This window comes from Pleurodeles waltl, chromosome 3_1, assembly GCF_031143425.1.
Source record: "Pleurodeles waltl isolate 20211129_DDA chromosome 3_1, aPleWal1.hap1.20221129, whole genome shotgun sequence".
Classification (NCBI taxonomy): domain Eukaryota; kingdom Metazoa; phylum Chordata; class Amphibia; order Caudata; family Salamandridae; genus Pleurodeles; species Pleurodeles waltl.
The window spans coordinates 838,806,956-838,833,297 of record NC_090440.1 but is presented as its reverse complement, the minus strand read 5'-3'; the positions used below and the strand labels follow the sequence as shown (position 1 = coordinate 838,833,297).

The 26,342-nt window shown below is 46.3% G+C and overlaps 1 protein-coding gene across 1 annotated transcript in view; it reads right to left on the bottom strand.

Moving 5' to 3' along the window:
- HPS5 (HPS5 biogenesis of lysosomal organelles complex 2 subunit 2) overlaps window positions 1–26,342 on the bottom strand; it is a 422,510-nt gene that overhangs the window by 158,314 nt on the left and 237,854 nt on the right. The window contains exon 15 of the mRNA XM_069223753.1: window positions 20,710–20,781. Coding sequence (XP_069079854.1) covers window positions 20,710–20,781 — 72 coding nt within the window. The remainder of the gene's footprint in view (window positions 1–20,709; window positions 20,782–26,342) is intronic.

Here is a 26,342-nt window from a genome sequence, read left to right as displayed (position 1 = left end):
TGTATCGCATCAATAACCTCCTGTAGTGAGAATCTGATTGCTAGGTTAGGAGCCACATCATACACACTCTCCTGTGTATTACTTAGGGGGGGTACCCTCAAATATATTACAGAAATGAGTTACCCAGGCCTCCGGGGCTATATTACATCCAAGGCCCTCGGAGGTTTCTGTTTCAAAGGAACCTCTATTCACCACCTTCCAAAACAGGCCGGGGTCTTTCAAAGCTGTAGCACGCTCTAACTCTTCCCAGGCTTTATCTTTATATTTTTGCTTACTATCCCTTAGGGTCCTTTTATACCTTATTCTCGCTTCTTTTACGAGAACCCAATCTCTAGGGTGGGTCTTGGTAGCCATCTTTAAATTTGCCCTTGCATCATAGCAGGCTTTGTCGTACCAGCCACATTTACGTTTATTAGGGTGGCTGCCTACTACAAAGAGACAGTCTCTGACTGCTGCATATACTACTGTTATCGCATCTATAACAGTCATGGGATTTGGCGCTTCTGTCAGGAGTATTTCCATAAATAGATGTAGGTTATCCCCCAAAACCCTTCCCACAACTTTTTGGTGGTCTACTTGCTTCCACCCAAGCCGCCTACCCTGGTCCTTTGTCACCACCGTTACATGCCTGCCTCGTCCTAGTAAGAGAAACGCCACAGGGAGTTTAAAGGGCAATATAAGGGGATTATGATCGCTAAAGCATTCGCCTAACACTTTACCCCCAATCACCAAGTCTCTCATAGGAGGGGACACAAAAATATAGTCGATGCTCGATCCAGACCCTCTTCCGACAAAGGTTGGAAGTTGGTGAGTGCCTACTGCTTCAATATCATAGAAATTCAAGAGGCCCATCTCCCCGAGTTCCTTTAGTAGATCTCTGCCTCTGGAGTCCTGCGGACCCAGCGCTGAATAGACCTCGCAGTCACGGATGAAGGGATTAACCACAGTGCTGGACCGGCCCAACTTGGCATTAAAGTCCCCAGAGATGATGGCACGAAATTCCAATCCCACCTTCTCCATTCTATATTGCATAATCTTAAGAATGGAGAACAGGGCCCCAATTTGGCACCCCATATCCCACACAGCATTATAAAAGTTGACCAATAATACATTAAAATGATTGGAGAAGAGTACCCATACCAGCAATATACCTTGATGGTTACAGTTAATTTGGAAAGCACCCACTATCTTAGAGAGGCGAATTAGAGTAACCAGGCCACCTTTCGAACGACCACCAAGAGACTGTACAGCTGGAATTGCATATCTGTCATACCCATCCCACACAGCCAGTCCCGCCGACCAAGTTTCCTGAAGCATGATAACATCATAGTTAGCCACACACCCAACCCAGGCTTGATCAGATAGCTTAGTGTCATAGCCAGCAATATTCCATGAGATAAGATTACACTGTGGGGGTACCTCTTCTTGTATAGCCAGTGCCTTGGCGCATTGTCAATCCACCCCTTCCAGGGATAGGTTGCTGTTGGTTCTTCTACTATGTGCCTGCAGGCTGAATTGACCCAGGGGGGGGTTCCTACCTTATCCAGAAGAGACCCCAGTACACGCTTGCATGTGATCATAGAAATAGCCCAAGGTAACCATACCCATAGAACCTGCACTAGAGACCGGAGAGCAATGGCTAGAGAGAAGCCTTTTAGTCAGGGCGGGATATCTGACATTTATAATAGTTTAGTTGTTTCAGAGTCCTTTTTTAGTTTTTCTATAGTGGTATTCACCTCTGGGCCAAATAGATGCTGTATTTCAGGTTTAAAGCCTAAGCCCCTAACCATGCGTGCCTTCTTATAATCACACTTGTGTATACCCCAAGTGCTGCTGTGTCGGCTGCATCAGTAGCTCATCTGATTGAATCTTTTGAAACGGCTGTCCCTCTGCTTCTAATCTCCTGTCCTCTTTTTTGATGTTCTTGTGGAAGATATTGTAATAGTTCTTCCATTTCATCCCAGTCGGCTCTGTCATACCTCGCCAGGAGTACTTCAGAATTTGCAATTCTCTAATGATTAGCAGCTTGAGCAGCCACTCTTTTGCCCACTGCATCTAGTTTTTTGCTCTCCTTATCTGGAGAAGGAGCATCCCCTCTGGGCTGACTATAAGCACTTTTTCGCGCTGCACTTACCACTATGGAGTCAGGTGGTAGTTGTGTTTTTATAAAAGTTGAATCAGAGGGTGCAGCTTGAAAGTTTGTACCTACCCTTGGTGTGATAATCCTTGCTTTGACAAGTTCTTTAAATATATCATTAGCTTGTCTAAGCGTGCCTGGAAGTATAGGTAGATACTGGGACTCTGTGTGTACTTGTTAAAGTGTTGAATAAAAAGTCCTCTTCAATTGGGTTTGTATGTAACTGCACATTATGATCCACAGCTACTTCAGCTATGACTTGGTTGTAAGCCAAGTTGTGGTATCTTCAGGAGGGGAAGGCCTTGCTGGATATAAGTCAGGATCATTGGATAAAATGGGATCAGGATCGTATAGATCCCATAGGTCTGCATCCTGCTGAACATCACTTAAATCATCCCTATGAAGTGATGCTGATGATGCTTATGGCGAGAACTGTGTATGAAAAGAATGTGGAGGTGGTCATGGTGGAGTACAAGGAAGTACAGGAGAATAAGGTGGTGAAGGCGGAGGTTGTTCTGGAGCCTTGTCCTTTTCTTTGGAGGCTTTTTTAGGGGAGGCCCAGCATCCACAGTTTCTTGAAATGCGAGTCTCCTTTTAATTGGAACAGGAGGAGAAGCTACCATCCTTCCTGTTCCTTTTTGTATTTGAAGCTTGTGCTATTTAGCGTCCATTACTTCAAGTATCGGCTTTATAGAAGTTGGCTCCTCTGTTGCAACTGTAGAAGGTTTGGAAGGTACAGTTTTAGGTTTCAAACTCTGCGATACTGAATGTTTTACTTGAACCGAAAATGTCAGCTCTTAAATGGTTGGTAATTTTTGCGGCTTCATAGTAGAGAGCAGAAATGTCAGTTTTTCAGCTTGATACCAAAACAGATTGGGATGCCTGTTTGGTCTGTGCCGAATTCTTTGTGGTCTTTTGTAATTTCAGTGCTGACCTGAAGGTGTGGCATCCAAATGTGTTTTTCGGCTCCTACCAGGCCCGAGGGCAGTGGAGGACCAATGACCAATGCAGGAGTCTTTTTGAAAGTCTTTGTTTGGTACAATGGTGCTGATGTACTTACAAACTGCGCCGGTGGGATGGATTGGCTTTCGACATCCGAATCCTGATCCGAATCAAGTCCCAAATGGAGAAGGCTAAGTGGTGTCCTATTTCTTCCTATACATGCTCTTCTCCGAAGATGTCGGGAGTGTCTTCTGTTGCTTTTGACGCTATTTCTAGTTGACGTGCTTTTCGGTCCAGGAGAGTCTTCTTCGACCAAAAAGATTGATAGAAGTCGCAGGTCTCTTTTTTGTGTTCTGGAGACAGACACAAATTACACACCAATTTTTAATATGTGTAGGGAAACTTGGAGTGATACCATGGACAGAGCCGAAACGGAGTTTGTTCCATTAGCCTATCATTCTCCGACTACAATTGTCAAAGTAGGTCTAAAAAGGGCGTGGACGCCCATGGGGGCATTAAATCGACCCGGACGATAAAAAACAGATCGACTATTTGAGAGTATAGAATATACAATCGAAAACTATACAGACGCTGATAGAAAGGTAGAAATAAAGTTCAGAAGATACCGAACCGAGATTCACCGGAGCGAGAGAAAAGACATCCGAACCTGATGGCAGAAAGAAAACAATCTAACAAAGGACTTGATACTTATGCGCAGTATCAGAGAGAGGAGGAGTCACTTGATTTCACGAATCGAAAATAGTCTTCGAAGAAAAACAACTTGCAAAATTCCAAGCTCAACACTAGATGGCAGACTTATGCAAAGTATGCGTATCTACAGCTACACATGCCATCGAACATATAATTTTCCTCTCTTCTTGCAAGTAGCTCAACAATGTGCACTGTAGCAACCGAGCCTGTGCTCATCTGGCATTTAAGTTTCTGTTAATTACATTCAACAACTTAGTCTTTTCCAGTCTCAGGATGCAGATCAGGCAGGAAATAGCCATACAGGGCCTGATCCCTCAATACTCCAAAAATGGTTTGGTCCTTAAGTCTGCCACCTAGGAGATTAAGGGGGATCCTCCACCCAATAACCCTAGCACTCACCACACAAGTTCAGAACTTAAGGGAAAGCTTTCTACACGTCTACTGATTCACTGTTCTATCTTTGTTTAAGAAATTACTTATCTTTGGTAACATTCTTTCCGATGGATAAGCTAACTGCAGGTTCCTCTTCTTTAGAATTTTGCCCAGGAGCCAGACTACAGTTGAGCTAACGGATGCCAGTAGGTGGCGCTGTGCAGCTCCATGTCAGCCTCATTTCGCCCCGAAGTGACACAGGAGAGCTGTGTATAAGTGCTATACCTGTGCATCAACGTCAGTTTCTTGCTTGACTGTTTCCATGCCCTCAGACATGGACCATAAAGAATTGGGGATACCAGTGTGCAGATCTCTAATTTGGCACCTTTATAGCAAAAAAGATCACTCTACAAAAGAGAAAGGTGAAATGGCAGTAAAGAATCTGCGGTTAGACAGACCTTCTACCAGAAAGAGTGTTCGAGAAAGTAAGCAACTTGGTCTTCTGATGGATACAAATAACCAGAGATTACTCACCTTTAGAATAGATACCAGAGCTGTAGCTTCCCAAAGTGGATGGTCTATGGAGTGGACTCGGATCAAAAAAGAAGCAGCATATACGGCAACTTTGGAGTGCAGAAATAAACAATGAGGTGTAATGTGACAGTATAAAAAGTGTAAGCTGGGGCTGTGGATTAATTTCAATTACGTAATTCAATACAGGCTAGTGGGATGACTGATGTTCAATTTGCCCCTGTTCCCAAGTCTGTGCAGTGACAATACGCTTTCTGTGGGGGTGGGGTGGGGGCAATGCTATGTAGAGTCTCTGCTCCACTTTCCATAGGTTAGGTAAAGCAAACAAAGCTGGGAGGGTGATGGATTGTCCAATATGAGAAAGATTCACCATGTTTGGCAGAAAAGCTGCCCTTGTTCTCAACACCAGTTTGTCTGGGAAAAAAGATTGAGTAGGGATGCTTCACATGGCCAGCATACAGCCCACTCATGTCATGAGTTGAAGTGATCACAATAAGGAACATAGTTGAGAGAGTAGAAGACACTTCAAGCAGCTGTGTATTGACTCAAACAAGGTGCACCTGAGGAACATCCAGACCAAATTAAGATCCCGCTATGGCACCACAAACAGTTTGGGAGGGAACATATGTGACAAACCTTTAATAAACTGCATCACAACAGGTGATTTAACCGGTTCTGTGCCGCGGACGTAACGGTTACGTCCTGCGGAACAGTGCTGCTGTGCCGAGGACGTAACCATTACGTCCTCGTCACACAGCCCAGAGGGAGCGCTCTTGCTCCCTCTGTGTGCTTCCCCCCCACCCCCCCAAAGGCAGGGATGGAAGGGGAAGCCCTTCCCCTTCCACCCCCGACCCCCACCCACCCCCCCTGTGACATCAGCGCGCAAGCTGTTTGTCACAGAGCCTCCCCCATCGCATCGGAAGGGAGGTTTTTTTTGTTCATGAATTTCACGTAAGGGGAGCGACCCCTTAGGCAAGGGTCGTTCCCCTGGGGGGCAAATTTATTTTAGGCCGCAGATCAGCCTATTTTAATTAGGCCGATCTGCCAGAAACCACTAGGCACCAAGGATTTTTTTTTTTTTTTTAGAGATGGGGAGCGACCCCTTAGGCAAGGGTCGCTCCCCTGGAAGGGCAAATTGTGTTTAGGCCATTTCTGCCCGCTTTGGGGGCAGATCGGCCGATTTTAGGTCAATCTGCCCCCAAAAACCACTAGGCACCAGGGACCTTTTTTTTTGCGCCGTCACGCAAGGGGAGCAACCTTGTAGGCAAGGGTCGCTCTCTGGGGGGTGTGGGGGGGGGGTGGCAGATCGGCCTATTGGTATTAGGCACCAGGGCAAATTTTTTTTTTTTTTCAGAGCTGGGGAGCGACCCCTTAGGCAAGTTGTATTTAGGGCATTTCTGCCCGCTTTGGGGGCAGATCAGCCGATTTTGGGTCAATATGCCCCCAAGGTGGGGCAGAAACCACTAGGCACCAGGGACCTTTTTTTTTATTTGCGCCGTCATGCTAGGGGAGCGACCTTGTAGGCAAGGGTCGCTCCCCGGGTTGGGGGAGGGGGGGCAAATTTATTTCAGGCCAGATCGGCCTATTGTTATTAGGCGATCTGCCCCCGGGGGGCAGAAACCTCTAGGCGCCAGGGCTATCTTTTTTTTTGCGCCGTCACGCAAGGGGAGCACCCTGTAGGCAAGGGTCGCTCCCTGGGAGGAAGGGGGGGGGGGATTTATTTTAGGCAATTTCTGCCCCCCCCTGGGGCCGGCTGAGCTAGAGGCCAAAATCCACAGGTAGGCACTTTGCAAAAAACACCTCTGTTTTCTGTGAAAAAATTGGGATGTGTCCACGTTGTATTTTGGGCCATTTCCTTTCGTGGGCGCTAGGCCTACCCACACAAGTGAGGTACCATTTTTATCGGGAGACTTGGGGGAACGCTGGGTGGAAGGAAATTTGTGGCTCATATCAGATTCCAGAACTTTCTGTCACCGAAATGTGAGGAAAATGTGTTTGTTTAGCCAAATTTTGAGGTTTGCAAAGGATTCTGGGTAACAGAACCTGGTCAAAGCCCCACAAGTCACCACATCTTGTATTCCCCTAGGTCTCTAGTTTTCAAAAATGTGCTGGTTTGGTAGGTTCCCCTAGGTGCCAGCTGAGCTAGGGGCCAAAATCTACAGGTAGGCACTTTGCAAAAAAACACCTCTGTTTTCTGTAAAAAAAAAAAGGGAAGAGTCCACGTTGTGTTTTGGGCCATTTCCTTTCGGGGGCGCTAGGCCTACCCACAGAAGTGAGGTATCATTTTTATCGGGAGACTTGGGGGAACATAGAATAGCAAAACAAGTGTTATTGCCCCTTGCCTTTCTCTACATTTGTTCCTTCCAAATATAAGAGAGTGTGTAAAAAAGGCATCTATTTGAGAAATGCCCTCTAGTTCACATGATAGTATGGGCACTCTGGAATTCAGAGATGTGCAAATAACCACTGCTCCTCAACACCTTATCTTGTGCCCATTTTGGAAATACAAAGGTTTTCTGATAGCTATTTTTTACTCTTTATATTTCAGCAAATTAATTGCTGTATACCCGGTATAGAATGAAAACCCAAGGCAGGGTGCAGGTCATTTATTGGCTCTGGGTACCTAGAGTTCTTGATGAACCTACAAGCCCTATATATCCCCCAACCAGAAGAGTCCAGCAGACGTAACGGTATATTGCTTTAAAAAATCTGATACTGCAGGAAAAAGTTACAGAGTAAAACGTAGAGAAAAATTGCAGATTTTTTCACCTCAATTTCAATCTTTTTTTTTTCAGTTATTTTCTGTCGGAAACCCTTGTAGGATCTACACAAATTACCACTTGCTGAATTCAGAATTTTGTCTACTTTTCAGAAATGTTTCGGTTTCTGGGATCCAGCATCGGTTTCATGCCCATTTCTGTCACTGACTGGAAGGAGGCTGAAAGCACAAAAAATCGTAAAAATGGGGTATGTCCCAGTAAAATGGCAAAATTGTGTTGAAAAATTGGGTTTTCTGATTCAAGTCTGCTTGTTCCTGAAAGCTGGGAAGCTGGTGATTTTAGCACCGCAAACCCTTTGTTGATGCCATTTTCAGGGGAAAAAACACAAGCCTTCTTCTGCAGCCCCTTTTTCCCATTTTTTTTTAAAAAAAACGAGATTTTCCCTGTATTTTGGCTAATTTCTTGGCCTCCTTCTGGGGAACCCACAAAGTCTGGGTACCTCTAGAATCCCTAGGATGTTGGGAAAAAAAGGACGCAAATTTGGCATGGGTAGCTTATGTGAACAAAAAGTTATGAGGGCCTAAGCGCGAACTGCCCCAAATAGCCAAAAAAAGGCTCGGCACAGGAGGGGGAAAAGGCCTGGCAGCGAAGGGGTTAAACCAGGGTGGTTAGTCGGCAAATGCAAAAAAGCTGAAAGGGCAGTCAAATAACCTCTAATTATGCCCACTGCAATGTCATGCTGGGCCAAAGACAAAACAATCAATTATGTGACAGTTTAGCTTTTAAATGGTCTGTGGTGCTGTGCGCCCCACACCAGGTAAGAAATATGCCCTAGCACATGGCAGTAATGAACTCTGTAGAGGATGACATCCACAAGTTCAGGTGGTAAATCGAGCACAGTCAACTACTTATGCTAACTCTCCACTCATGCAGATGTAGACTGTACAGCTTCGGGAGCAGAACCCGGCCCTGTTGCTGGGACAGAAGATCCTTTTGAAGCAGTAGTCTGATCGGAGGGCAGATGCACAAGCCCAGAAGGTCTGGGTACCACGCTCTCCTGGCCCAGTGTAGAGCCACTTGCATGACTCATGCTCAATTGTTCCTGATCTTCTTCAGAACTCAGGGCAGGAGAGGCAGAAGGCATACACAAGTACAGAGCCGCCTTAGGGGCTTTAACACACAGAATATTTAACAATGTGTGTTCTCTATGGTGGAGAAAAGGTCCAGCTAGTATTCACTCCAGTGCCAGAAGATGCCCCACGCCACCTCAGGGTGCAACCGCCATTTGTGACATACCAGGTCCGTCAGCTGAGTTCTTGTGCCTTGACATTTAATGATCCCACCAGATAGATCATGATCAGGGGGATGCCCTAACAATCCAGACAACTCCACAGGTGCAGAACCTCTTGGCACAGGACCCAGGGCCCCACACCACCCTGCCTGTTGCAATACCACATGGCAGTGGTGTTGTCCGTGAGAACCTGTACCATTCTTCCCATGGCAGGAAGGCCTCTAAAACCAGGTTATTGGCCTGGAACTCAAACAGACTGATGAAGAGCCAGGTTTCCCATAGAGACCAGATCCCTTTGATCTCCACCTCTTCCCAAACGACCTTCCCTATCCAGCAGTGACATATCTGTCACCATTGTCAGCTCTGGACGGGGAAGGGAGAGGGGGGTCTGATGCTAGTCAGATTGCAGTTGAGCAGCCTATACTGCAGATCTTGCGCAGTCCCCTCCATACCAGGATGACTTCAAGAGGTTTCCTTGGTGTGGGCCCAATGAGACTTAAGAGCCTGCATATGCCACCCAACACAGTGGATAAGCAGGATGATTGAGACCAACAGGCCAAGATGCCTTACAGTTACTCACACCGAGATCTAGGACTGAGATTGAAACATGTGGAATGTCCTCAAGGTATGGAGGTGGAAAGGTCATGAACTGCACTGTGTAAAAGACAGCTCCTATAAAAGGGAGCTGTGACTATCTATATGTCAACCACCTGGAGTAGCCTTGGAAGGGTCGAATCTAATGATTAAACAGTCTGGCAGGGACGACAATGCCCAAGGAAGGCTCTGTGGTTTTACTTTCCCTAAAGGGTTTGATGGAGGAATCTGCTTTTTTGCCAAAAATGCAGGATCCATCAAAAGGAATATCCATAAGGGATGCCAGCACACCATGCATGACAACTGAGCACCACACTAGTGTCAACCATTCAATCCAAGCAGTTGGTCATATCCAGAGCAGCCCAGATTACATCAGGGGTGTGGAGTTCTATAGCCTGACAGCTCTATAAAGCCGATTCTTGAAGTTATGGACGCTAAATAGCACAAGCTTCAAATACAAAAAGGAACAGGAAGTATTTTAGCTTCTTCTCCTGTTCCAATTAAAAGGAGACTCACAGTTCAAGTGACTTTGGACGCTGGGCCTCCCCTAAACCCCCTGCAGTACAAACCCTTTGGCTTCCAGTTCACAGTACCACATTACAGAGCAGGGAAATGAACTGCCTGCAGTTGAGGTAATATGTGTGTCAATATGTTGATGTTTTTTGAACTTGTATTTATGGTTCATCATTTCAAAGGCTTTATTAGTAGGGTGAGCATTCTAAATAAATGTTGTAAGCTCAGACTGCACTACTGACAGTTGTTCCAGTAAAAAGAAAAAAAAAAAAAAAAAAAATGTGTACACACGTTTGGAAAGTTTAAAAATATGAGTCAACATATAATTCTCCAGAATGCTCACTGATTAAATGCAAATAAGCTTGAAAGCAATATTTATGATTTTTTGCTTTTAAAGTAAAATGTTTACAAAAAATGCAACTAGGAAAAAACATTTTGCTAAACTAATGTGAAATTATAGGTACTATTTCTTTGAAGCATCATTTAGTGAAATGTGTTGATGCATGCTAGTATTTCCAAACATATTCATAATGGAACGTCAGTGTAACCAGTTTCAACAAGATTATGGGAAACATGAATAGAAACAAGCATTGCCAAAAGCTCAGACATTGGTGATCAGTTTTTTTAGTTTTGTAAATGCGTGTCTTGTTTTGACACTGCTTTTGTAAAACTTTTGTGCTGTAGGAGCTGCTGGGCCCTCACCATTGTAACAAGTAGTTCCTGAAACTGAACAAAGCTACTTTGTGTGCCAATACGCTCCTTGTGAAAGAGCAAATTGCGATCATTGTATTGTAATGTAACACGGAAACGTCTAGCGTGGAACTTGTCACACATGAAGGTCTTTGCATTAGTGCAAATTTGCATATTTCACGAATTCATAAGTACTTACAGAAGTAGACCAGGAAATAGCACTCCTAGAAAGTATTTGTGAACTGTATTTTAGCACGAGCAAATGTGCAGGTGTAGATTTGCTCATGGAAAAATCTGTTGAGCATTTACAAGTTCACTTTCCCTTTAACCACTTTTCTCCCAACCCTGGGAGAAGTTTTACTACTGACCCTTGTCAGGAGTAAACTTCCAATCTTTGTCAGAGTGGGAAATGATTAGAGAAGAGCTGGGGAAAACCCTTAAAACATGCAAGTTAGTAGGTTTGCACAGACTCAAAAGGTCATACAATCCTGGAACTGTTGCTTACTGCTATCTCCAGTATGTAGGTCTGTGGAGAGGCTGCAAAATAAGGAAGCTGCTAGTATTCAAGCCCTACTATAGTATCAGCCCAAGTATAATCAGAGAGGCTATTATCAGAGCTCTTATATAATAAAATTGCAGCCATAATTTGCTGCCGCGCTACATGGCACCAAAGAGACAAGTAGATTGTTTTTTACAGGACGAGTAGATTTATGAAGCAACCTGTCCCATGGACAAGTAGATATTTAATTGATAGATATTTAATTACATTGGAATACCCCTGTTACATATTTGGCTGCATCGTGGCCACCTTGAATGGTTTAAGACAAAGGCCTGAAACTGCTGCGGGACTGCCAGCAAGATCTCACAGGCCATGTTTGAGAAGGCTTGCATATAATGGCCTAAAGACTGCACTGACCGTCCTCAAGGTTAGGCATTAGTTTTTCAAATGGCTCAATTCTTTACAATTCCCTGTCTGGAGAAGTTGTGGGGAATCTATAAGGATTCACTTTGCAGGTGGTAGTGTAGTTCACCAAACTGTCAGGAGTAGGATGCTGTACGAGAAAGTCAGGGTTGCTGGGCAACAGTCTATGTTGTCTGGCTATCTGTATGTTTTCTGACAGACAAAAGCAAGACTTAAACTAAGTGCCCATAAGGGTGTCCGTCAGGGCTACAGTGAATGGAAGTAATGGTTCAGAAGAGGTTGGGCCATGGTGTAAACCTCATTAGGGAAATTTGTCTTTACTTCTACAGAAAGCAGTTGTAGGTCGAGGACCACAGCTGCTCATCAACTTACGACAGCAAAGGAAACACTCAATTGTTTTGGGGCTGCAAGGGATGAAATAATCCCTGTAGCAGAGGAACTACTGGCCCTCTATAAACCCACTGTACTTATGTAAGTCCATGTAAGTCCATGTATAAACTGTCATTACCATAATGTAGGGGTAAATCATGCTCATTATTATTTCCAGGTGGTGGCAAACTCTGGTCAGAATCAGAATAAAAAGATGACACAGCCTCTTAGGATGGTTCTACGCTAGTGGGAATGTATTATCTGAGACAGACTGTTTATAGACCAAGTGCACTGGAATGAAGTCTGGGGACGATGTTAATACAGATTTGTCTAGGCTCAGACATTGGAGTCAGCATCAGATCCCATGTCGGTGAAAGGAAGTGGGTACCGAGGTCAATGAAAGAGGAATCAGTGGGTCTTAAAGATGAGGTGGAAGTTGGTATCAGAGTTGAGAGGGAACACTAGCAGGTTCAACGGGCTGAAACACTGCAAAGGGCAGACCCACCAGCAGTAACCCGACTGGAGGTCCTTGCACATTCTTGGGCGCACCAGAGAAAGTAGGAAGAGTGTAAAAGATGTGCAGCATGGCCTTCTTATGGTCCTCGACCTGCTGCGTTGTCGCCAATGGCCTGGGGAAATAAGGGTGCAACAGGACCAGATGTGGAATCAGCCCTCAATCGGGGAGGCAGTGGAGATCCACGGTCACTATGACACCGTTGTACCCTGGAGCTGACGAGAAGCTGCTGCTCTGTCTGGGTCCTATGTGAAAAGCCACATTTTCAGTTACTTCTTGAATTTTAGGACTGAGCTGGTAGCTCTAATGTGAAGGGGCGATATCTTTCGGGCTTTAAGAACCAGAACTAACTAAAGGCCTCTTCCATGAATTCCTGACTGATCTATGAAGATCAGGAGGGAGACATTAACAAAAGCCGTGGAGAGGTCGAGGAGAATGAGGTCTGCTGTGTTGCCTAGGTCCATGATGGTCTGGTTGTCTCAGTTACAGTGATGATGGCAGTTTTGGTGCTGTAATTTTTCTGAAGCCTGATTGGGAATGATCCAGAGGTGGTTGTTTCCAGGTAGTGTGCTAGTCTCTTGTTGATGAATATCTCAAAGAGTTTCCCTCAGTAGTGTAGCAGTGAGATGAGCCTGTAGTTAGCTGTAGAGGATGCATCTGAGGTCAGTTTTTTCAGTAGTTGTAAGATAGTGGTGTTTTTTCAGGGATCCAGGAAGGTAGCCATGGTTAGGGAGTCATTATGCTCCTTCGTCTTGGACTTTAACTTACTGGACAGCTACAACCTACATTGAAAATCCATCTTAGAAGGAAAAGTCTTACAAATCTCACACCATAAACCTTTGTGATTAGGATAAAGGCAATTAATGCAGTGATCAAGAGGATCATCGGTACTGATCTTTTTCTGTCCACAGGTAGAACAGGATTTGAGAGGATATTTGTTTCTTCTCTGTCAGGCATGGTGACAGTTGGTGAGAGATGAAAGGGCTTCCCTGGCCCAGAAAGAGGAATTTCCCTTCCCTAAAAATTACTTACAACGCTTTAAAAGCTGATGGAAGGGTTGGTTCAGACCGAGAAAAGTATCAGGATAAGATTACTGCGAGGTTACAACAGAGCTCTCCTTGGGGACTCTTTCACACATTACATGCCTTAGAAATATGAGCTAGGGAGGCCTCTAGGGGGAGTAGGAGAGCTAGCACTTCTACTTCATAGTCTGAAGATTTAAATGAGTTGGATGTGCTAATAAACAACACTGTTGTTGAGGCCCTATGGGCATTTTTAACTCTGTTTACTACTATTTAACATTTCCATGGATTCCCTGCCTGATGGCGGGGAATGATTCAACCATGTGAATAAATTAATAAGCCAATGATGGAGAGTCAAGGGTCACCCAGGTGGGAGACAGCAGAAGAGGGAATCAGTGGCTCTAGTGCCACAAGGCCAAAGTACGACAGGATCGCTGCCCTGTATCTTGGATTGAATTATGTAGTCTTTAGTACTGCTGCAAAAGTAAAAAGTATATATGTATGAATATGGTATTTCTAACAGCACTCACCAAAAGACAGCAAATCACTGTACATGGACAAAGACAAGCACAACAGCAACAAGTAAGAGGGAGAGGATGCTGAGTTGAGCATGGTAAATGTACTGAGATGTAGTGTTCCTTAAAGAGGTGAGTCTTCAACTCTTTCCTAAATTGGAGCAGCGTTGGCGAAGTCCTGATATAAACGGTGATCTTGTTTCTTTCAGTTTTTATTTTTTAAAACATCTTTTTATTAAGGCATAGCTCAGTACAGTAGAGGTTTTAGCGACTATAGTTAATGAATACACCTTGGTCAGACTTATCAGTTTGGATTGGAACAATCATGTCTGCACAGGATATCACATCAATTGTTAAATCTTCTATTCAAATGTTGCCCTACAGCCCCTTATGAAGCGAGCACCCTAGTGGTAAAGCCACCTCCCCGCCATTTGCTTCTTTATTTGTCCTAGGCCCTCCCCTTACAGTTCTCTATATCCACCCCATAAGGACTATGGGGGTTATTACAACTTTGGAGGAGGTGTTAATCCGTCCCAAAAGTGACGGTGAAGTGACGGATATACCACCAGCTGTATTACGAGTCCATTTTATCCTATGGAACTTGTAATACGGCTGGTGGTATATCCGTCACTTTACCATCACTTTTGGGACGGATTAACACCTCCTCCAAAGTTGTAATAACCCCCTATATCTTGTCAAATTTTGGTGGACAATCCCTACCTTGGTAGATCACTCATTCTGCATGATGACACAAATCCATATTTCTTTCCCAAATCTGGACGTCTGGTGGCTCCGATGTCCCCCAGGAGCAGGCAGGTCTCCTCCGATGAGATCTGGAGTATTGATATGGACATCTGGGCTACAGAGGAACCGAGAGCCCTGTGACCTGGGTCATAATGTGCACCACTTTTCCCCAAAACTGTTGTACTATCGGACAGTCCCATAGGATATAAAAGAATGGCCCCACCTCACCACACCTTCTTTTGCATAGGTGTAAATCCCCATTGGCCATGCGCAGCAGGAGGGTTCTAGAGCAGTATGACTTGTGGAGGATTCATAGCTGCACGAGGCGGAACCTTGCCCGGAATGCCACCTCTCTAGGGCTCTGAAGGGCGTCCTGCCAATCATCATCTTCGATTCATCCTACACCTCACTCCCATGCCTCTCGGAGAGGTTGCCCAGTGTCAGGTGAGTTATTCTAGAATTTTTTATAGACTAGATAAATCGCTTTCTCCGGCATGGGGTCCATCAGTAGGCGGCCCTCCAGCGGGGAGAAGTCGGGAACCTGTTCTCCTACATGGAGTGGCTTCCCAAGCGTGTGACCCAATAGGATCTACTTAAAATTCTCTGAGGGTCCCAGTTCATATTCTGTCTGTAGGTCAGCCAGAGCGACCAGTGAACCACCCCTCCAGATATCTCCAAGTTTATCAATACTGAGAAGTCCCCAGCTACGAAAGCCTCTTAATGTGTGAAGTTCACTACATCAAAGTGGAGTCTAAGCCGTCAATTGATGTTCCCAGCCCAAATATTTAGTGGCCTCTCTCCACGCCCTCACCGCATCTTGTGTGTGGGGTGGGAGTAGGGCCTCCCCTCCGTGGGAGTACAGCACCAAGAGGTACCCCTTCTCTCTCATCGACTCCCTGTCTATTCTGTAGGCAGGCTCCCTCACGGCTGCATATATCCAGTCACCGACAAGAGTAGTTGAGCTGCCCAGTAGTACATCTGTATATTAGGGATCGCTATACCTCCATCGTATACTCCTCTCTGCAGTTCAACCAGGGATATCTGCAGACATCCTCCTTGCCACAGGAGCCTGCGTATTTCACTACTGATCTTTGTAAAGAAACAGGAGGTATCTTAAATGGGGTATTTTGGAACACATAGAGGAGGCGAGTCAGGGACATCTTTTTAAATAGGGCAGCACAGCCCATCAAAGACAGGGGGAGCTTTTGCCAATGTAGGACATCTGCTCCAAGATGGTCCAGTTGGGGATAAATATTTCTACGAGGAACTCTATCTGGTTCCTTGTCACAAAAATTCCCAAATATGAAAACCCCTTGGTCTTCACCTGGGCCAAGCACTGCGCGGGTAAGGAGATGTTCCCGGTTGTTAGAGGGAAGACCAGGGATTTTCCTAAGTTTATGTGATACCCAGAGTAGGTTCCAAAGAGCTGGAAAATGTGCAATAGTCTATCTATGGGCCGGTGGGCCGTTGTGACGTATAGGAGAATATCATCGGCGTATAAAGATATCCAAGCTTCCCTCCAGCTTCCTTCGGGTATACCCCACACCAGGGGATCCTGGCGCACCCATGTGGCCAGCGGTTCCAATGCAGGGGGAAATAACCATGGCAATAGTGGGCAACCCTGTCTAGTTCCTCTATGGAGTGTAAATGGGTGGGACAATACCCCATTCACTCTGACCCACACCTGGGAGCCAGTATAGAGCAGATGAACCCAACCACAAAATCCAGAGTAGGACAGCGCGGACATAGGGCCATTCAATAGTGTCAATGGCCATCCTTGCGTCTAATGAGAGCACTGCAGCCTCTTCTGCCCCCGGGACCCCTATAGTAGGCAAAAACCCGTATAGGCGCCTTAGGTTTAACCTACTGCTTTTGTATGGCATAAAGATTGTTTGATCCTTATGTATTAGTTTGGCCATGTGTGGGCATAGTCTATTAATCAGAATCTTTGCTAATACCTTGACTATCAGGTTCAGCAAGGAGATGGGACGATATGAACTACATGACATTGGGGGTATGCCTTCTTTATGTAGGACTACTATGGTGGCGAGTCTCAGGACTCCTGGAAGAACTCTCTCTAACTTAGCTGCCTGGAACATTTCCAACATATGAGGAGCCACAATATCTCTCATGCCCTTAAAGAGCTCCCCCGGGAGTTCGTTAGGGCCCACCGCCTTCCTTGATGCAATCTCTCCTAAGGCCTGTTGTACTTTTTCCACTGTCAGTTCCTGATCTAATAGCTCCCTATCGGCCCCTAACAATTCCTCCAATGGGATGTCTTGCAGTAGTTCCTCACAGTCCTCTCAGGTAGTGGTTGTCTGGAAAGCGTATACGTATATACGTTCGTAATAGGTGGCAAAGGCCTCTGCTGCAGCCTCACTTGTGGAGTGTCATACTTCCCCCCTCACCCCCTACTCGTCACAGATCTCTGCAACCCATTTTCTGCTTCTATCCCTTTTTTTTTTTTTGCCATGCCAGTAGTTTATTCGCTTTGTCTCCAACCTCATAAATCTGCCTTTGTGTTGCTCACTCGTGGGCTCGTGCCTCATTAGTCCCCAGATCCTGCATTTCTTTTTGTTTAAGTTGGAGCCTGTGACATCTGTGCGGGTCAACCAGCTCCCCACCACCAAAGTGACCCCACCTCCAAGACAAAGACCTCCCTCTCCAGTGCTGCATATTTACTGTTCCGCTCCTTTTTGTGGCCCTCAATCAATGCCTGGGTCTGCTCCCTGAGTACTGTCTTGAATGCCTCCCAGAGTGTACATGCTGAATTCACTGTCCCACAATTTTCAAAGTATCTCTGCCCCCTCCTGTATCTTTTCAGAGAAGCCTTTCTCTCTTAACCACCATGGGCATTTGTGTTGTGTCTCTAATGGTTCCCCTCAGTGTAGCCCCAATTGAAGAATGATCGGAAATGCCTCGCGCTAAATGGGTCGTCCCTTGAAAGCTGCCTACACTTGAGTGGTGGGTGAATAAATAGTCTAGGCGTGAGAAGCTTTTGTGAGTTGCGGACAAAAGGGTATACTGCCTCGCATCGGGGTTGTGGGCTCTCCATATGTTCGTTAGTCCCATCGAGTCTACAAAGGATTTCAATATGGTATCTCCCTCCACCCTTTCTGTCTGAGTCAACAGGTCATATTTCGGGTCCATAGCACCCTACCTCCCCCAAGATTTAAAATCCCCGGGGGCAGCTGCAACAGCAGTGTCCCAAGGGCTGGAAGGGTATCTGAATGAAGTCTAGAGGGGATGTACACAGAGCATAGGTTGAGGGCCCGCCTGTGCCAGGTTCTGGATCTGGCTACAAACCTGCCCAGGGGATCAGGCCAGATGGGACCAGGAATAAAGGGTGCTGCCTTCCTCAATAGGATTCCCACTCCTCTCGAGGGGTCTGCTGGTGGGCGCTGCTGGCGATAGCAGCGTCCCGTCCCCTGCCGGAAGACCCCCTGGATGCAGGTAAGTTGGGTTTCCGACAGGGGACGGCGGCAGGGGGTGGTGGTGGTGTGTGTGTGTGTGTGTGTGTGTGTATGCATGAATGTGTGAGTGTGTGTGAATGCAAATGTGTGTGTAGTGTTGTTTGCATGGGTGTATGCATGTGTTAGAAAGCGTGTATGAATGGAAACGTGAATGTATTTCTGTGTGTCAGTTTGAATGTGTGTACGGATGAGTGCAAGAATGAATAAAAATGCATGCGTGTATGAATGCGTGTAAGGTTGTGTGAGTGAGTATGTGTATGCGTGCCTGTGAGTGAAGGGGGGGGTGGGGAATTGGAAGGGGGGGAGCCTGGATGGAGGGGTGGGGAGGCGTCTGGGAGTGTGGGGGGTGAGCTTCCTACCAGTGGCAGGGAAGGAATTCCCTTTCACTGGTAGGGCCTACCGCCATGGTTTTCGTGGCGTTGTGAACGGCACGAAAACCATGGCGGTAGGCAGGGTCATGATGCCGCCGGTGGTAATATAGCGGCTGCCGGGCTGGAGATTCCTATCTATGGCGGCTGCTACCGCCAAGGCTGTCGGTATAGTAAATTGGCAGGTTGTCTGCAGCTAACCTGCCAATGTCATAATTTGGCGGTAGGTGGTGGTACTACCGCCACATTACCTCTGCCTTGCCTCTTGCGTCTCTACTGGTAGTCCCGCTGTCTTTCTCAGGCCCCCTCAATTGCACTCCTATTCTTAGGCCCCTTCACCGCGGCGGGAGGTCCTCACCAGCCTCTCTGTCTGGAGGGGGGAGAGTAGGTGGGGGGATGTTTCCCCGCGCACCCCTGGATGCTTCCATTAATGGGACCGGTGCTCTCTCTTACAGGCCCCTTTCTTGCGGGCCCAAACTTTCTTCCTCACTCGGCCTGATTGCACGATTTCTGCCCCCCCAGTGCAGACCATCCACCGCTGCAAGCGCCCATCAATGGGCATTAGCGCCGCCCTCCCTCCTCTCCCGACCTATTCTCCTCTTTGACAGCCCTCGGCAGCCCTCCTCAGCCGGCTATTATCGCTCGCCCTGTCCCTCTTACCGCTTTCTACCGGCAGTCAGGATTAGTCCCCGTTGTTCCTGTCCCTTGTTTTTGCGCCTGGGCCCTGACCCAGAAGGCCGGGGGGTCTGCCCGCCGCTCACTGGTCCCTCTGATGCCGTGTCATTCGCCAGGCCCAGGTACAGGGTTGTCTCATTTGGGGCGGCTCACCGTCATGAAGCTATCCGTCCCGGGCCTGCTCCGGTCCGTCCCTGAAGTGTACTTGGCCCCTCTTGCTGCCACTTCCAAGGGGTCAGGCTGAGCCTCCTCAAATCTCGACCTACGGGTCCGAAACCAGCAATTCTCTGTCATAGCAGCCCACCCTGGGGCCCAGACATCCGGCAGTCCCACTCGGGGAACCGCTCGTCACCACGCAGCCCCACGGCCATGGCCCGCTTGAGCCAGTCACCGGCCTGGGCCCCATCCTCCTCACTGCTCTGTCAGGGCACCAGGGCGAGTCCCGGTCGCTCTTTTCTTGTGGCCGCCTATTTGGGTCATGGGTCTGGGGAACGGTGTCCCCTTTCACCGCTCACGTGCCCCTCCACCAGCACTACACACACTGGGGCCCAGGCGCTCACTGCGCACCACTCCCTGGGCGTGGTTTGCCTCCTCTTGTGGTGGGAGCCCCCAAGTCCCTACTTATCATGGCCTCCCACAGCAGCAGTTTGTTTGGCCACCTAAGCCCTTTTTCCTTAGGGCAGGATGTCATCGGATTATGTCTGGATTTCAGGATTGTTTTTTGCGGAGCCCAGGGCTCATTTAGATTGCAGCCATCTTCGCTCGAGCCAGACCACACCCCTCCAGGGATGTTGTTTCAGATCGTGGGTGAATAGATGGAAAGGCCTGCCTTCTTGTTTTTTCTTCGTTTCACTACACTAATTAGTCTCCAGTCTGAAGGCCATAAGTGGCAAACAACCTCAACCACCATGGCTGTGGCCCAGAAGCCTGTCTGTCCTTTGATCACAACCCATTACCCATTCTCAACAGGGTCTGACATTCACTGAATGTTTTAGGTGCACAGATAGAGAGATCAGGAAATTCTTACAATGAAAGAAGGCCCAGTGATACAATATTAGTGGATTTTGGGCGCTCTTCACTGGGCCACTTAAAAGGGTAATCAAGATGGAATAAATTGGCCAGCACAGGAAATATAACCTGCATTAGGAAAATAAAAATATACACTTTTACATTGATCGAGGCACTTGAGAACCACTCAAACTTCTTCCACTGAAATCTGATGTGGAATACCGGGTACTTGGGCAGTATTTGAAGGATAGATATTCCCAATCGGACTAGGGACGTCTCCAGTGTTCGACTGGTAACTGTTCAAATGAGAAGGGTTTTGCAAAATGCAGATGTAAAGCAGCACATGGCAAGACAGGCTTTGAAAAGTTAGTACTGACTTTGTTAATCTATAAAGGATCACCAAGGAATTGGGTGCTAAGAGTTTTTTTCCCTGTGGATCCGGTATGCAATCCTACTATGCAAGTGCCTAGGAAAATGGGTAGATTTAAAAGCATAAGCTTCAGCTATAGTCACATAACTGAAATCTCTGTGCTATGTTGAAAGAAAAATTCAAAGAAAATGTTAATGGTAAATCATACTTACATGATGTCATACTTACATGGTGTTGGCATTTATGGTTTCCAGCTCCTGAAGCAGATCCACCTCAGGGATTTCAGCTTGTGAATCAGCTCTACAAAAAACACACAAAGAATCACCATAATATCAAACTAGACATGTTAGCAATGCAAACATTAGAGCAAGTGAAAATAATATTCCATCCATGCATACCACTGAGTATTTGTATCATTAAAACAAATGGACATCATAACACAACTGCCCACTGGTGTATCAAAGCTAAGAGAAGAGTCATAATGATGTGTACGGTTTATGCATTACTGAAAGATAAACATGTAAAAACACTCAATAAATGGAGGATAACTGTAGAAGAACAGAAAAAGTAAACCAGAAGAATAAAGGTCTATATCTCAGAAGCCCCTGCATTTCATCCACTATGCACAATTCATAACAAGCATTGGTTAGGCCAATAGGTCTGGCTCAGGCTGAAGAGCTACGGACATTATACTACTTTAATATTAACATGTTGAGCATCTTGAAACTATAAAGTAATGATAAATGTAATAAAAAGCATTGTACGGTGGACACTTGTCTGTGTGCATGCAGATGCACAAGTATCCATCTCGTTATGGTGGGTGTTAAAAAAATGAAAAAAGTTCCAAAATATCCATCGGTAGAATGATAAAACATTACTAAAGTATGAATGAAAGACAAACTGGTCTCTCTGTGCAGGAATATTATAGGTGCCTTCCCTGCCTAGCCATCTTAATGAAGGAAGAAATAATCCAGGAGCAGAGGAAGACAGGGCAGCAAACAATTCAGAGACCACTAAAGATGTGGATAAGGGCAGTAATTCTTCCTCCACTTCGACCAATATGTCATCCTAAAATATGTACCAATTTGTGATGCTGATATATCGTGGCTAGGATGGCATAATCTATGATGCCTTCACTGTGGGAATCCTAAACTTTTTAATTAGTTTTTAGAATTCGTTTATGTGGGAGGGCAGAATAATAAATTCCATTTCAATAGTATAGCTTCTCGATTCTGAATATCAATGCTTGTAACTCGTTCAACAGATCACAGCTTGATTAATATATGAAAGGAGGTGACAAAACAAGCACTGGCAAAGGCCATAGGTCTCGACTAAGCAAAAGTTTTTGTTTTTGCCAATATGTTTTAGTCATGTTGTAAACCAGTGTGGCTGCCGTTTATAATTGCAAAGTTAGTAGAGGTAAAGGAGAGTGAAGTGGAGTTTCGTAAAGTGGAGTGTTCTGGATTGGCATGGAGTGGAGTGGTGTAGGGTGGCGTTGAGTGGAATCAAGTGGCATGCCATGGAGTGCCACAGAGTGTGTGGAGTGTCATAAAGGGAGTAGAAGGGTGTAGAGTGAAGTAGGGTTGAGTAGAGCTGAGTAGCGTAGAGCTGAGTAGTGTGTCAGAGTTGAGTGACACAGAGTGTCGTGGAATGGTGTAGAGGGTGTTGCGTAGAGTGGAGCAGATTGTTGAAGAATGGAGTGCCACAGAGTGGAGTAGTGTAGGAGAGTGGAGTAGAATGTTGTAGAGCCAAGTGGTATAGAGTGTCAGAGTGGAGGGGCATGGAGTAGCGTACAGTGGAGGAGTGGGTCATAGAATAGAGTAGAGTAAAGTGGCATGGAGTGACAGAGAGAGTTGTGTAGAGCATTATGGAGTAGTGCTGTAGAGTGGCTTAGAGTGGAGTGGCAGAGTTGAGTACAGCATCACAGTGGAATATCAGAGTTGAGTAGCGTAGAATGGCATAAAGTACAGTGTTGCACAGTAGACTGGCATAAAGTTCCTTGGTTTTGAGTACAGTGGAATAGAATGCATTGGTGTGGAGTGCTGTGACGTAGAGTGGAGTGGCATAGAGTTAAGTGGTGTAGAGCAGAATGCAGTAGTATATAGAGCAGTAGCGTAGAATAGATTATTTCAGAGAAGAGTGAAGGGATTTAGAGTGGAGTGACTCAAGGGAGAGTGGAATGGTGCAGTGGCAAAGAATAGAGCGGTGTAGAGTGCAGTGGTGTAGAATATAGTGCGTCAAGTGATGCAGAGCGTAGTGGTGTAGGGTGCAGTTGAGTGGTGTAGAGCTGGGTGGTGCAGAGTAGATTGTAGTGGCATAGTGTACTGGCATGGAGTACAGTGGTGCAGAGAAGAGAGGTGCGCAGAAGAGAGCTGCAGAGAGCAGTGGCGTAGAATACAGTGGTGCAGAGTGGCATAGAGTGCAATAGTGCAGTGTTGCAGTAGTGCAGAGTAAAGTGGTGCTGAGTTCATGGCAGAGAGTGCAGTCTTGCAGAGTGCAGTGGGGGAAAGTGGCACAGAGTAGAGTTGCACAGAAAGCAGTGGCACAGAGTAGAACAGAGTTGCACAGAGTGTAGTGACAGAGCAGAATGCTGTAGAGTGGCGTAGCATGCAGAGTTGAGTGACATTGAGTTCAGTGGCAGGGAGTGCAGTCTTGCAGAGTAGAGTCGCAGAGTGCAGTGGTGCAAAGCAGAGTGGTGTAGAATAGAGAGGCACAGAGTAGAGCGGCGTAGAGTACAGTGTTGCAGAGCAGAATAGAGTGACGTATTGCAGAGTAGGGAATAATGGCCTAGAGTGCAGTGGTGCAGAGCAGTTGGACTAGAGTGTAATAGTTTTGAGTAAAGTGGTGCTGAGTGCATTGGTGTACAGTGTAGTGGTTTAGAGTAAAGTGGCATAGAGGGCAGTGGCGTAGAGTAGAGTGCGGTAGCGTTGAGCAGAACAGCACAGATTGGAGTAGAGCTGCATTGAGTGGAATGGCATACAGTAGATTATTTCAGAGTAGAGTGAAGTGAGTAGTGTGGAGTGGAGTGGAGTGGCATACAGTGGAGTGGTGCAGAGTGCACTTAGTACAGTGGTGTAGAGTAGAGTGAAATGGCATAGTGTGGAGTGGTGCAGGACATAGAGTGCATTGGAGTAGAGCCCAGTAAGAGTGCAGTGAGAAAGCAGAGTGGCACAGAGTAGAGTGGTACAGAGTGGAGTGGTGTGGTGTAGAGTGGAGTGGCCGAGACTGGAGTGATGTAGAGGGGGGAAGAGTGCATTGGCATAAAGTAGAGTGGTGTAGAGCAGAGGTGGCGTAGAATACAGGGTCAAAGAGTGCAGTAGTGCATATACTACTAGCCAAAAAGCGCTTCGACGCCTCTTCAGGGGTAGTAAGCGCTATATAAATACTATTACAATACAATACAATATTAGAGTGGCGTAGAGTGCAGTAGAGTTTTGTAAAGTGGTGCAGAGTAGAGTGCAGTGGCATAGGTGCAATGGCGCAGAGTTTAGTGGTGTAAACTGAAGTGGCATAGAGTGCAGTGCTGCAGATTAGAGTGTGTAGAGCAGAGTGACAGAGTGCACTGGTGCAGAGTTCAGTGCATAGACTGGGTGCAAAGTATAGAGACATACAGTGAAATTGTGTAGAGCAGTGGCGTAGACTGCAGTGGCATAGTGTTGCAGAGTCAGCTACAGTGGCGTGAAGTGCAGTGAGGCAGAGTAGACTTGCATAGAGTGTATTGGTTTTGAGTAAAGTGGTGTATAAATTATACAGTATACAGTATAATGCACTGGCGTTGAGTGCAGTGGCGTAGATGGCAGAGGTGTAGAACATTGTGGATTGGTGCAGGGTAGACTGCAGAGGCGTGGAGTAGAATGGAGCAGAGTGGAATGGAGTGGCAGAGTGCAGTGGCGTAGAATAGATTATTTCACAGTAGAGTGCAGTGGCATAGAGTTCAGTGTTGTAAAGTGCAGTGGTGCACAGTAGGTTAGAGTGAATTGGAGGGTGCAGTGGCGTAGAGTGGAGCAATGCATAGTGTAGTGGCGTACAGTGTATTGCATACAGTGCAGTAGAGGGTGCAGTAAAGAGTGGCATAGAGTCCAGTGGTGGAGAGTAAAGTGGTGGAGAGTTCAATGGCAGAGTAGAGTGATGTAGAGTTCAGTGGCAGACAGTAGAGTGAAGTGGTGCACAGTAAAGTGGAGTGGTGCAGAGAGTAGTGGTGTAGAAGGTAGTGGCACAAAGTGCTGTGATGCAGAGTGCAATGGTAGAAAGTGCAGTGGTAAAGTGGGCAGTGGCAAAGAAGACTGTTGTAGAGTGCAGTGGTACATAGTAGAGTGGTGTAAAAGGCACTGGTGTGGAGTGAAGTGGCGTAGAGCGGTGCATAGTAGAGTGGCATAGAGTACAGTGGTGCAGAGTAGAACAGAGAGGTGTAGAGTGCAGTAACGTAGAGTATAATGATGTACAGTGAATGGCATAACGTGTTGCAGAGTATAGTGGCACAGAGTGCAGTGGTGCAGAATAGATTGGTGTAGAGTGCAATAGCAGAGTGCATTGGCTTTGAGTAAAGTAGCTCCGTAGCTGAAACAACATCAATGTCACTCCCAGTCAAACATCGTCCACATATGTAACTCCAATTCTGTCCCACTGTGTAAAGACATGAATGCCAGACACCTGCTTCAGCCACGTACCTTGCCACAGCGGCGTCATTCCCGTAGGTCGACGGTTCCCTTGTATAAAACTGAAGGCTGCTCTCCAACAGCGTATTGTCACACGGGTGCAGGAAGAGTGTGTGGTATCGGTGTACCACAGAGTACTCCGAGGAGACTGTCAAGGCCCAGAAGATGTAATTTGATGCAATAGGCAAGGCTGTCGCAGCCCCCATTAAACTAACTAATAATCATTGCCATTTGCTCAGCAAGGAAGTATCTGTAAAGATGGGTAATTCTGGGCACCCCATCTCATGGAGATTTCCTTGTGGAGGTAAAGGCCACCCGATGACGCACCCCCTCCCAAAAGAAGGTAGTAATATTTGATGTCAGTGTTTGGAACCATTTGAGGGGATCAGTTGGGGAAATTTGCCAGAACATATAGGAAGCAAGGAAGGCACATTGTTGGACCTCGCCCTTTTTATAGGGTCATCCTCAAACTTTTTGTTTTCCTCCCCCTGTTTTTTCTGACCCTTTTTGTGACGTTAGGACTCTGGGCACTTTACCACTGCTGATCAGTGCTAAAGGGCACGTGGTCTCCCTTCTAAACTTGGTATAATTGGCTTACACCTAATTGGCACATTTAATTTACCTTTAAGTCCCTTGTATAGAGGTATCCCTATACCCAGGACCTGTAAGTTAAATGTTACTAGTGAGCCTGCAGCGCAGCTTGCACCACCCACAAAAGTAACCCTTCAAATCTGTCTCAGGCCTACCACTGCAGAGCGTGTGTGCACAATATACTGCCACAGGGACTTGGCATCTAAGTTTACTTGCCAGGCCTGGACCTCCCTTTTTTCTACATGTAAGTCACACCTCCGGTAGACCCTAGCTAGCCCTATGCACCGGATGCTGTGTATGTAAAAAGTAGGACATATGTATTTATGTACTACATGTCCTAGTAGTGACAATTAGCCTATTTGGTTTCTTGCTACTATGAGTGCTGTCTCTTCATAGGACTGCATTGAAAATGCCCTAACATATGTCTAAGTGGTATTGTCTGAACTATGAGGGGTGGCATAGGCATGTTTGGTATGGTTGTAAAGGTAGTGAAAAATGGTGCTTACTGGTGTAGGTAGATTTTTTTATTACCATTATAGAAATGTCACTTTTTGAAAGTGAGCATTCACTGTGTTTATGACTCTGGTGTTTTGTAGCTTGCCTCCAATCCACGTC